Source organism: Salvelinus sp. IW2-2015, linkage group LG33 (genome assembly GCF_002910315.2).
Source record: "Salvelinus sp. IW2-2015 linkage group LG33, ASM291031v2, whole genome shotgun sequence".
NCBI lineage: Eukaryota > Metazoa > Chordata > Actinopteri > Salmoniformes > Salmonidae > Salvelinus > Salvelinus sp. IW2-2015.
The window spans coordinates 3,173,118-3,186,161 of record NC_036872.1 but is presented as its reverse complement, the minus strand read 5'-3'; the positions used below and the strand labels follow the sequence as shown (position 1 = coordinate 3,186,161).

General features: G+C 45.3%; 1 protein-coding gene across 3 annotated transcripts in view; it reads left to right on the top strand.

Moving 5' to 3' along the window:
- Positions 1 to 13,044, top strand: part of LOC111957764 (rho-related BTB domain-containing protein 2-like) — an 88,116-nt gene that overhangs the window by 15,520 nt on the left and 59,552 nt on the right. For 2 of the 3 annotated variants that reach the window (XM_023978745.2, XM_070436981.1), the window contains exon 1: positions 12,674 to 13,014. The exons of the other annotated variant lie outside the window; for it this stretch is intronic. In XM_023978745.2, coding sequence (XP_023834513.1) covers positions 12,986 to 13,014 — 29 coding nt within the window. In that variant the 5' untranslated portion in view covers positions 12,674 to 12,985. Of the gene's footprint in view, positions 1 to 12,673; positions 13,015 to 13,044 lie in introns of those variants that run through there. 3 annotated transcript variants of the gene reach the window in all.

Below are 13,044 nucleotides of genomic sequence, written 5' to 3'. Positions count from 1 at the left end.
CCTTACTGACGTTGCTTCCAGAGGCATTGTGGAACTCGCTAGTGAGTGTTGCAACCCCAGACAGACTATTTTTACACGCTACACGCCTCAGCACTCGACGGTCCCGTTTTGTGAGCTTGTGTGGCATGCTACTTCGCGGCTGAGACGTTGTTGCTCCTAGAGATTTCCACTTCACAATAACAGCACTTACAGTTGACCGGGGAAGCTCTAGCATAGCAAAAATTTGACAAACTGACTTTTTAGGAAGGTGGCATCTAATGACGGTGCCACGTTGAAAACCACTGACTTATTCAGTAAGGCCATTCTACTGCCAATGGTTGTCTATGGAGATTGCATGGCTGTGTGCTCGATTTTATACACCTGTCAGCAACGGGTGTGGCTGAAATAGCCGAATCCACTAATTTGATGGGGTGTCCACATACTTTTGTATATATAGTGTATATAGGAGTCAAATGTAAGCGTGTTTCCTGTATCATAAAGGATATGTGTTGTGTGCAGTGACTGATATGTCTCCATAAAAACACAGTGAGACACACTATGTTTACTGACATCTGTCCTACCCACCGGTTGCGACACACCACACACCACACACACACACACACACACACACACACACACACACACACACACACACACACAGAGTTTGAAATTGACTGTCGATAATGCAATCTGCATGAGATAAAGCACCAATTAAACAACGTTTCACGTTTTTATTTAGCTCACTTTCTGTCACTCGCTTACTCTTCCTTTCTCTATATCTCTCCACATCTTTCCCGCCACCTCCCTATCCATGTCATCACCATCTCTCTCCATCTTTTTCTCTCTTTCTTTCCTCCCATTTGCCCTCCCTTTCGCCCTCTCTCTGGCCTTATCAAACTCTGTTTGTTGTTTTCACACGATGCTCACATGCTCTTCACCAATCAGCAAAACACTCAAGTCCCAGCACGTCTGCTCTGCCAACATGTCTCAGACACCCTGTGTGTGTGTATATGGGGCCATAAACAAGCAAGAAACCGCTCACCCAGAGGTAGATTGTCTGCCGGGTGGAGTCTTTAACGCGGGGAGACTTAAAACTGTCCTACTTCACTTCTACCAACACGTCTCCTGCCCCACTAGGGGTGCTAAAACTCTAGACCACTTGTATTCTACCCACAGTAACGCATACAACGCCCTCCCTCGTCCTCTCTTTGGCAAATCTGACATGACTCCATTCTCCTGCTTCCTGTTTACAGACAAAAGCTCAAACAGGAAGTACCAGTGATGCGCTCAATACGGAAGTGGTCATATGAAGCAGACGGTTGACTGTGTGATCTCGCTCCCCGTGGCCGATGTGAGAAAAACGTTTAAACAGATTAACAATCACAATCCCACCTGGCCAGACAGAATACCAAGGCGCGTTCTCAAAGCATTCCCAAACCAGCTGGCAAGTGTCTTCACAGACATTTTCAATCTATACTTGTCCCAGTCTGTAATCCCAACATGTTTCCAGATGACCACCATTGTCACTGTTCCAAAGAGCTCAAAGGTATCCTGCCTAAATAACTATCGCCCTGTAGCACTCACATCTGTAATGAAGTGCTTTGAAAGGCTGGTCATGACAAACATCAACACCTTCATCCTAGACACCCTAGACCCACTCCAAGTCGCGTACCACCCCAACAGATCCACAGATGACGCAATCTCTATTGCACTTCACACTGCCCTTTCCCACCTGGATAAGAGGGGACATAACTATGTGAGAATGCTGTTCATAAAACTATAGTCCCCTCCAAGCTCATCACCAAGCTACGGGCCCTGGGACTGAACCCCTCCAGTTGGTAAGGGTAGGCAACAACACCTCCGGCACACTGACCCTCAACATGTGGTGGGGCGGGGGGGGGTAAAAACCGACGATGGGTAGTTTATGCGTGCCACAATGTTTGTTTTTTGGCATCAACCAAAGATAAGAAGAGGAGACAAGATGCGTTTGGTCTGTTTGCAGTATGCATGTTGAAGGGGGTGTGCCGTCTACGATCATTCACTTCCCTTCATTCATTTCCGGAAGTTTACTCGAAAGATGAGTGAACCATTCCTTCACCTCATTTTCTTATAACATCTTTGGTCAGTCAGACGTTTATGTGACACCCAGAATGCAGTGTATAATGTCAACAAACATGGCATCACACATAGCTGGCAAATAGCTTAGCTTATCATAATCAGTACAACCTTCAAAAAAGTATTTTACACACATAGGTGTCCATTACAATCTATGCAATAATCGGCATGCATGAATTGTCCATAGTACTTGAAAACGTGAATAAAACTGTAAATACATTATGCTCCATACATACATTACCATTCAAAAGTTTGGGGTCACTTAGAAATGTCCTTGTTTTTGAAAGAAAAGCTATTTTCTGTCCATTTAAATAACATTAAATTGATCAGAAATACAGTGTAGACTTTGATAATGTCGTAAATGATTATCTTAGCTGGAAACGGATGATTTTTTATGGAATATCTACATAGGCGTACAGAGGCCCATTATGAGCAACCATCAGTCCTATGTTCCAATGGCACGTTGTGTTAGCTAATCCAAGTTTATCATTTTAAAAGGCTAATTGATCATTAGAAAACCCTTTTGCAATTATGTTAGCACAGCTGAAATTGTTTTGTGGGTTCGTGAGTTCGATTACAGTCTCAAAATGGCCAGAAACGGGAGAGTGAGGGCGCTGTAGAGCGGACCGACTGTAACCTGATCCTTCAGATCTTCACAGGAGATTCATGACAGCACACATGTCCAAAGTTATTATTTTTAAGGAAAACAACAATGAAGGCAATGCTAGTGCCAGCCAGAAAATGTGCCAGGGGGAAAAAGTTGTGTAAGACTGCGCAAATGTATTCAGACCCCATTACTTTTCCCACATTTTGCTATGTTACAGCCTTATTCTAAAATGGATTAAATGGATTTTCCCCCTCATCAATCTACATACAATACCCCATAATGACAAAGCGAAGCGTTTTAGACGTTTTTGCAAATGTATTAAAAAAACAAAACTGAAATACCTTGTTTACATAAGGATTCAGACCCTTTGCTATGAGATTCGAAATTGAGCTCAGGTGCATCCTGTTTCCATTGAGCATCCTTGAGATGTTTCTACAACTTGATTGGAGTTCCCCTGTGGTAAACGATCTTGATTGGACATGATTTGGAAAGGCACTATATAAGGTCCCACAGTTGACAGTGCATGTTTGAACAAAAACCAAGCCATGAGGTTGAGTGAATTTTCCATAGAGCACAGCGACAGGATTGTGTCCAGGCACAGAAACAAGATTCTTGTTTCATCGAGAAACAAGATTCTCTGGTCTGATGAAACCAAGATTGAACTCTTTGGCCTGAATACCAAGCATCAAGTCTGGGGGAAACCTGGCACCATCTCAATGGTGAAGCATGGTGGTGGCAGCATCATGCTGTGGGAATGTATTTCAGCAGCAGAGATTGGGAGTCTAGTCAGAGGGAGGGAAAGGGACGGAGCAAAGTACAGAGTGATCCTTGATGAAAACCTGCTCCAGAGTGCTCAAGACCTCAGAATGGGGTGAAGGTTCACCTTCCAACAGGACAATGACCCTAAGCACTCAGCCAAGACAACACAGGAGTGGCTATGGGACAAGTCTCTGAATGTCCTTGAGTGTCCCAACCAGAGCTCGGACTTGAACCCGATCGAACATCTCTGGAGAGACCTGAAAAGAACTGTGCAGCGATGCTCCCCTTCCAACCTGACAGATCTTGAGAGGAGCTGCAGAGAAGAATGGGAGAAACTCCCTAAATACAGGTGTGCGAAGCTTGTAGTGTCATACCCAAGAAGACACAAGGCTGTAATCGCTGCCTAAGGTGCTTCAACAAAGTACTGAGTAAAGGGTCTGAATACTTATGTTAATGTGCTATTTCAGTTTTTGCTTTGTAATTATGAGGTATTGTGTATAGGTTGATGAGGAAAAAACGATTTAATCTATTTTAGAATAAGACTGTAACGCAACAACATGTGGAAAAAGTCAAGAGGTCGGAATACTTTCCGAATGCACTGTATAAGCCTGGGATATCAACCAGTCAAAGTTGGCATTAGTGGGTGTGACCATATTATTCTGTGGGTGTGACCTTACTAGGTAAAGTATTTGTCATCAGGCTAGTAAAAACATTCCCCCTGGTCGTCACTAATTAACACAGCCACAAAGTCATAATTATGGCTAAACCCCGCCCATTTCCAAAACGTATCTTCTTAAAATGTTATTTTTAACCTAACCTTAATCCTAACCTTAAAAACAGTGATAACCTTATGCCTAACCTTAAATTAAGACCAAAAAGCAAATTTTTGTTTTCATAAATCTTTACGATATTAGCCAATTTTGACTTTGTGGCTGTGCTATCTAGTGGAAGCCATTCCCCCTGGCCTCAAGGGATAAAACAAACAGGTCCGGGTCCTACCTTCCAGCTATCTTATTAGCAAAGGACATAGCTAGCTAGCTAGTGGCTCCACCGTCTGTGCTGTGCTCAATGTGTGTCACGCTTGTGGGGAAAACCATCCCAATAAGAGTTACAAACACAATCTCTTTGTTGACAAGATGTCGCACCGATATCATGCACAAGACACATGGGGGAAGGTGTTGTGGGAGATGATTGGTTGGTAGATTAAGCCAACGAGTAATGCGCCGGGAGATTCTACCGGCACTCTGTATTGGTTAACAAAGGCCAAGTTTGATGTGTTGGTCCAGCAGACCTTATCTGGGAATGTGATTGTTTCTCTGCCATTCGGGGATCCTTGGGAGGTCCCTACCCAATTGAAGTTGAAATGTAAAATGGTTAAGGTTTGGATTAGGTTAAGGTAATGGTTAAGATTAGGGTAGGGGTTAGGGTTTAGGGGAGGGACGTCCCAACGATCTCGGATAGCACTAACCGAACGAGATTAGGTGTAATGTGACTAACATAACTTCACTTTAGAGTATATGCTGTCCTTCAACTCAACATGTCACCCTTCATAAAGTACATGTTTATATCATATTCGACATAGTTGGTATGTTAAGATGGCGCCTAAGAGCATGGCTGACATTTTACTTGCTCCTAACCAACTGTGCTATTTCGTTCGTTTTTTTGCATTGTTTGTAACATATTTTTTGTATATAATGTTGCTGCTACCAACTCTTATGACTGAAAACAACTTCTGGACATCAGAACAGTGACTACTCACCTCGACTGGAAGAAGCTTTTTCCTTTAACGAGTCCGATGAGAAGGATATACTGCTTTCCCGGGAACAGGCCCAAATCCCCTTCATTTGTGTGAAGAAAAGACGGATCCCAGACACTTCTGCCCCACTTCTGCAGGTCGGGATGCCTTCTGAGAATACGTAGGCGAACGAGTAAACTCCCCCTGCCATCCGTTCTACTGGCTAAAGTGCAATCATTGGAAAATAAAATTGATGACCTATGATTACGATTATCCTACCAACTGGACATTAAAAACTGTAATATCTATTGTTTCACCTAGTCATGGCTGAACAACGACACGGATGACATAGAGCTGGCGGGATTTTCAATGCACCGGCTGGCAGAACAGATAAGAAGCTACGTCTGATAAGACGAGGGGTGGGGGTGTGTGTCTATTTGTCAATAATAGCTGGTGCGTGATGTCTAATATTAAAGAAGTCTCAAGGTATTGCTCGCCTGAGGTAGAGTACCTTATGATAAGCTGTAGACAACACTATCTAACAAAAAAGTTCTCATCTATATTATTCGTAGCCATCTATTTACCACCACAGACCGATGCTGGCACTAAGATCGCACTCAACCAACTCTATAAGGCCATAAGCAAACAAGAAAATGCTCATCCAGAAGCGACACTCCTAGTGGCCGGGGACTTTAATGCAGGCAAACTTAAATCAGTTTTACCACACCAAACATGTGCAACCAGAGGAAGAAAAACTCAAGACCACCTTTACTCCACACACAGAAATGCGTACAAAGCTCCCGCCAACCTACCATTTGGCAAATTTGACCATAATTCTATCCTCCTGATTCCTGCTTACAAGCAAGCATTAAAGCAGGAAGCACCAGTGACTCGCTCAATAAGGAAGTGGTCAGATGGGTAGGGGTTAGGGTATAGGGGAGGGACTGGACTGCTACAGGACTGTTTTGCTAGCACAGACTGGAATATGTTCTGGGATTCATCCAATAGCATTGAGGAGTATACCACCCGTCACCGGATTCTTCAATAAGTGCATCGAGGACGTCGTCCCCACAGTGACCGTACATACATATCCCAACCAGAAGCCATGGATTACAGGCAACATCCGCATCGAGCTAAAGGCTAGAGCTGCCGCATTCAAGGAGCGGACGCTTATAAGAAATCCCGCTATGCCCTCAGACGAACCATCAAACAAGCAAAGCGTCAATCGAGGATTAAGATTGAATCCTACTACACCGGCTCTGACCCTCGTCGGATGTGGCAGGGCTTGAAAACTATTACGGACTACAAAGGGAAACCCAGACGCGAGCTGCCCAGTGGCGCGAGCCTACCAGATGAGCTAAATGCCTTTTATGCTCACTTTGAGGCAAGCAACACTGAAGCATGCACGAGAGCACCAGCTGTTCTGGAAGACTACCAAACTTTTGAATGGTAGTGTATATGTTTCAAGCAGACCACCATAGTCCCTGTGCCCAAGGAAGCGAAGGTAACCTGCCTAAATTATTGCTGCCCCGTAGCACTCATGTCGGTAGCCATGAAGTGATTTGAAAGGCTGGTCATGGCTCACATCAACAGTATCCTCCCGGATACCCTACACCCACTCCAATTCACATACCACCCCAACATATCCACAGATGGCGCAATCTTAATCGCACTTCACACTGCCCTTTCCCACCTGGACAAAAGGAACACCTATGTGAGAATGCTGTTCATTGACTACAGCTCAGCGTTCAACACCATAGTGCCCACGAAGCTCATCACTAAGCTAAGGACCCTGGGACTATACACCTCCCTCTGCAACTGGATTCTGGACTTCCTGACAGGCCTCCCCCAGGTATAAGGTTAGGAAACAACACGTCTGCCACGCTGATCCTCAACACTGGGGCCCCACAGGGGTGTGTACTTAGTCCCCTCCTGTATTCCCTGATCACCCACGACTGCGTGGCCAAACACGACTCTAACACCATCATTAAGTTTGCTGACAACACAACAGTGGTAGGCCTGGTCACCGACAACGATGAGACAGCCTATATGGAGGAGGTCAGAGAACTGGCAGTGTGGTGCCAGGACAACAACCTCTCCCTCAATGTGAGCAAGACAAAGGAGCTGATCGTGGACTACAGGAAAAGGCGGGCTGAACATCGATGGGGGGATAGTGGAGTGGGTCGAGAGTTTCATGTTCCTTAGTGTACACATCACCAATGAACTATCATGGTCCAAGCACACCAAGACAGTCGTGAAGAGGGCACGACAAAACCTTTTCCCCCTCAGGAGACTGAAAAGATTTGACGTGGGTCCCCAGATCCACAAAAGTTCTACAGCTGCACCATCGAGAGCATCCTGGCCGGTTGCATCACCGCCTGGTATGACAACTCCTTGGCATCTGACCGTAAGGCGCTGCAGAGGATAGTGCGTACCGCCCAGTACATCACTGGAGCCAAGCTTCCTGCCATCCAGGACCTATATAATAGGCAGAGTCAGAGGAAAGCCTATAAAATGGTCATAGACTCCAGTCACCCAAGTCATAGACGCGGTTCCGGAGTGCCAAGCCTAGGACCAAAAGCTCCTTAACAGCTTCTACCCCCAAGCCATTAGACTGCTGAAAAAATAAATACAAATTCAAATGGCCACCGGACTATTTAAATTGACCCCCCCCCCCCCCCCCCCATTTCTTTTGTACACTGCTGCTACTCGCTGTTTATTATCTATGCATAGTCACTTCACCCTTACCTACATGTACAAATGACCTCAACTAAAATCTACGCCTGCACACGGACTCTGTACCGGTACCCCCTGTATATAGCCTCGTTATTTGATTGTGTTACTTTTGATAATATTTTACTTTAGTTTATTTGGTAAATATTTTCTTAACTCTTCTTGAACTGTGCTGTTGGTTAAGGGCTTGTAAGTAAGCATTTCACGGTAAGGTCTATACTTGTTGTATTCGGCGCATGTGACAAAAAGTTTGATTTAATGTTACAGTTGACATTGATGATTATGTGACACAGTTATGCCACATTTATGAACCCTTTATAAAGCATGGCATACAGTTATAGATGCTTTGTAACAGTTATGTAGTGTTTATGAAGGCATTATGAAGGCTTTATGAGCTGAAAGTCATTTAAAGTGGAACGTTATGGTCCTGGCACCACTCCGCCAGGGCCCTCACTTCCTCTCTGTAGGCTGTCTCATTGTTGTTGGTAATCAGGCCAACCACTGTTGTGTTATCAGCAAACTTGATGATTGAGTTGTGGACGTTCGTGGCCACACAGTCATGGGTGAACAGGGAGTATAGGAGGGGGATGAGCACGCACTCCTGTGGGGCCCCTGTGTTGAGGATCAGCGTGGTGGAGGTTGTTGCCTACCTTCATCATTTGGGTTGGCCTATCAGTAAGTCCAGGACCCAGTTGCACAGGGGGGTTCAGACCCAGTGCGGCGTGTGTGTGTGCCTGTGCGTGCGTGCGTATTTATGAATGCCAGCTTCACTCTTTTCCACAAGGTCGCCTGCCCCTCCAGTAACACCATCGTCACCCTTCACCCTTGACCTCTAAGTTTCCCGGAGGACAAGCAAGCAGCAACCTCCACTTCCCTGTCCAAGAAAAAAACAAGCTCTCTCCCTACTGACTTCGAAATATCCTCTAGTGTTGGGGGACTGTTGGATGGCCCACTTTGGCACTGACCTACTTGTGTCAGAGTGTGGATGATGCCGCTGGCTATCGCATAGTGTCTGTCTGAGGGAAGCTCTCTGTGGGTGTGGTGGAAGATGCTTGGTGTTTTGACAGCTAGATGTATGCTCCAGTATGGGCTTTGGAGTGAGCTGACAGGGTTCGGAGAGTAGTGTCTGTGTGTGAAAGAATGTGGCTCCTTTTGGTGAGCTCTGGGGCGTATGTCTCGGGGTCAGGAGCTCTCTGGGCACAGAGAGAATGAGATACAGACATTACTAGAACATACAGTATAACAGAGACGGGTTCAGTGTCTACTGACCTCTGTGGCCCGGTCATCCAAGCACCCCTACTGCTCCAGCAGCCTGGGAATACAGTATGTTTTCCAACCCTTGATGTAGTGTGTGTGTGTGTGTGTCTCTGTGTGTGTGTATGTGTCCTCGCGCACTGAAGAGAGCTAAATCAACAAATATGGCAGAGCATATTAAGCATACTTGTGTTTTTTTTAAAGGATTGACTTTGTTTCGATAATATAACTCCCTTCCTTGATCTATGGCCTCATCTCATTCTCAACCCACAGTTCATGACAGTACACCAGCAAGGAGACATTTACACACACATTTAAAGATAATGTTATGCAGGCCTGCAATTTTAATAACATAGTCATAAAACACTGATACAAGCCTAGTGCTTCTTGCAACTGAAATAGGGCAGCCACAAACACAGCATGCATTTGAAAGTTCGCTCGCAAGGTCTCTCCTTAACAAGCGCTGCCTTTACAAATTCTATTGCAAAACCAAGACCCCCCGTTTTATGCAACATTCCAACCCCATCATTCATGGCGTTCCATTTGAGCCATGCCAGAGGGGCCAGGGGGCATCACTTTCTCAGGACTGGCTGCTGTGGGCACTGCTATAGGCACTCCCAGTCAGTGGCATGTATTCATGGATGCCAAGGGAAGCCAGGCTTCTCCAAATATTTGACCAATAAAAAAAAAAAAAAAATGTATTACTGTGTTTTCATGATTTTCAGTCAATTAGCAAGTGGCTGAATCTCACCGGAGAAATCATCTGAGCGAGGGAAACAGCGCCCCTCTGTCTCTTCCGATTCAGATCATTTAGTATGTTAGGCCGCTGGCCTGAGACTATTGAAGTTCAATATGTGGCCTAGATGTAGCCTAGTAGGCACAAGTTAACTAGTTAGCTAACTTAGCTGCTTCATTGATGCCCATGTGAGGAAGTTAGGCTGGCAAACGTTTTAGCTCGGTAGACCATGACAATTATAACTGAAAGCGTATTGTATGACAGAGCCATAGACCGTTTTGCTAGACAGTGCTCCATTTGTCTTTGTGCTGAGTTGGGGGTTCTAAATCAGTAGTTGTTTAGTAAAACTGTCGAAAACATTAACTTACTTGACCATGCTGCAAGTCATGTTTATTATTATTTATTTATTCATTTTAAATATATTACACCTTTTTCTCCCCAATTTCGTGGTATCCAATTGGTAGTAGTTACTGTCTTGTCTCATCGCTGCAACTCCCGTACGGACTCGGGAGAGGCGAAGGTCGAGAGCCATGCGTCCTCCGAAACACAACCCAACCAAGCCGCACTGCTTCTTGACACAACGCACATCCAACCCGGAAGCCAGCCACACCAATGTGTCGGAGGAAACACCGTACACCTTGCGACCTGGTCAGCGTGCACTGCGCCCGGCCCGCCACAGGAGTCGCTAGTGCGCGATGAGACGAGGATATCCCTGCCGGTCAAACCCTCCCTAACCCGGACGACGCTGGGCCAATTGTGCTTCGCCCCATGAGCCTCCCGCTCGCGGCCGGCTGCGGCAGAGCCTGGGCACGAACCCAGAATCTCTGGGTTAGACCACTGCGCCACCCGGGAGGCCCCATACATGCAATATTTGCTTTGTGGACTTCACAGAACAGATGTTGCTCTCCGTTTTTGTGACATGTGTAGTTTCATTTATTCTGCCACTGTGTGACGGTTGTCTTTCTGTTGTCACAGCCTTATTGTATATCACGGTGGCGTATGAACGAATGGGTTATAGAGAAAACAACGCAATTATCACAACATAGGTTGTAATATGGCTTTTTTTTTTTTACTGGCTTGGCATGACTTCCTCTATCATTTTACCCCTGCACCTCTACTGCTCCCACTCCTGTATGGTGAGGGCTTTGTGTGTGTGTGTGTGTGTGTGTGTGTGTGTGTGTGTTGTGTGTGTGTGTGTGTGTGTGTGTGTGTGTGTGTGTGTGTGTGTGTGTGGTGTGTTGTGTGTGTGTGTCGGCTGACGGACAGGGCTGAGTGAATGCATTGACAAGACTGTGGGAACAGGGGGCGTAAACTAAGCTGTTCCCTAGCAATAACAGGCTACACTCCTCAAGCCTTTCTTTTGGAACATGCAGTAGCTAGATCCACCAGGAGATGTCAGCCTTTTCCTTATACATAGTAGAGCAGTGTCTCCCAACCCTGGTCCTCGAGTACCCCCAACAGTACACAGTTTTATTGTAACCCTGGACAAGCACACCTGATTCAACTTGTCAACTAATCATCAAGCCCTCAATGAGTTGAATGAGGTGTGTTTGTCAAGGGCTACAACGAAACGGTGTACTGCCGGGGGGTACTTGAGGACCAGGGTTGGGAAACACTGCAGTAGAGAAGGCTTTTTGGGTAGCTCATTTAAATGTTGGTCCTAATTCCCACCTTTAATGACAACATTTTCATCAAGAGGTGAGAGGTCATCTTCCTCAGGTCCTGTTTGATTTCATTAAAGAAGGTAATTAGTAGCATACAGTGTGAGAGCCTTTCTGTGCTTGTATGTATCATTAGTCAAGCACCTACATTTTGGACTATGCATACATAAGTGTGTATGACCACAGGCGTTTTACTTTGAATATTGGACAAGGTTATAGTGTTTGATCAAACATTGGACACGCAGGTTTCGGATGAGCACATTGTCAATATTGGGTCAACTTCAGCACTGTCATGAATAGGCCATAGTAATGACCTTATGACCTGCGATGCCAAAATGAACATCCCACAGGACACATTGTCTGGTCACAGTGTATGGGTAGTTAAGTGTTAAATCTATGCCCTAATAATGAAAATACAAAGTAATGCATTCCGTTAGATTCTTTTTTATTTTGGGCATTTATTCCCCTGTGGCAAAGCTTAACATTCCAGGCATTGAATTCCCAGATGTTCCGTCCATGGCAAAAGAATGGCTAATTCATTATACAGGTGGGGAGGCTTACCTTTCTCATCTACAGTGCCATCTACAATATGCGCTCCTATATTTACAGCGGTGGCTGAGCACATGACTGTTGGTGTCACTGTGTGTGGTATGTAGTTGCCATACCATTGAACGTACATAACTAGCCAGAGAGCCTCACAGTGATGTTTGGCAAACATTTAACTGAATTTGAAATGTTTTTGTGTTGTTTTTGGCGAGTGAAGTACCCTATAGTAATTTGGTTAGCTTTCAATATTAGATAAAGTAATGTGACATCAAGAACTGTGTAATAGACTGTGTCAAGTATTTCAAAATGATAGAAGTTCAACCTGACTGTTTACATCTACAGTGTGCGTCAAAAGACACAGGTTGAATTTGTGGCATTGCTGTTAATGAAGCAGAAAGACCGAAGACAGAAGTTTCGAGTTAACGGGGCGGGGAAACTGCTTCGGGGCGGTAACAGGAAGAGCTCAGCTCCTTACCATTGGCTCCCATCCATCCCGATATCATGACGCAGACCCATGGGGGTGTGCTTTAGAAGAAATCAGCTGGAGAAACAAAAACACAGACGGGTGCCTCATAGGTGACATAGTTAGAACTAGCAATGGTTAATATTTCACCAAATAACAGCAGTTTTAGGTAAAAGTTCAGAGTTAGTGCTTTAGCTAGATGCAAATGAGTTAGTGAGCAGCCTGGAATCATTGTAAGAGAACAGCGAGAAGAAGGAAGATGCTATCTTTGTGACAGCGCTGAGTTTTTGTGCAACATTCACACTGACGTTAGTTCTCTCAAGGCCCTTGAGTTAGTTGCCAAATCTTCTTGTCTCCACTCGTCTCCCGTGCTTGGTCGAACTACGCGCGGAGTGGCATGTGGGTCAATACCGGAACAGTCGGAAGGTAGGGGGGAAACGTCAGTACAACAGTTTT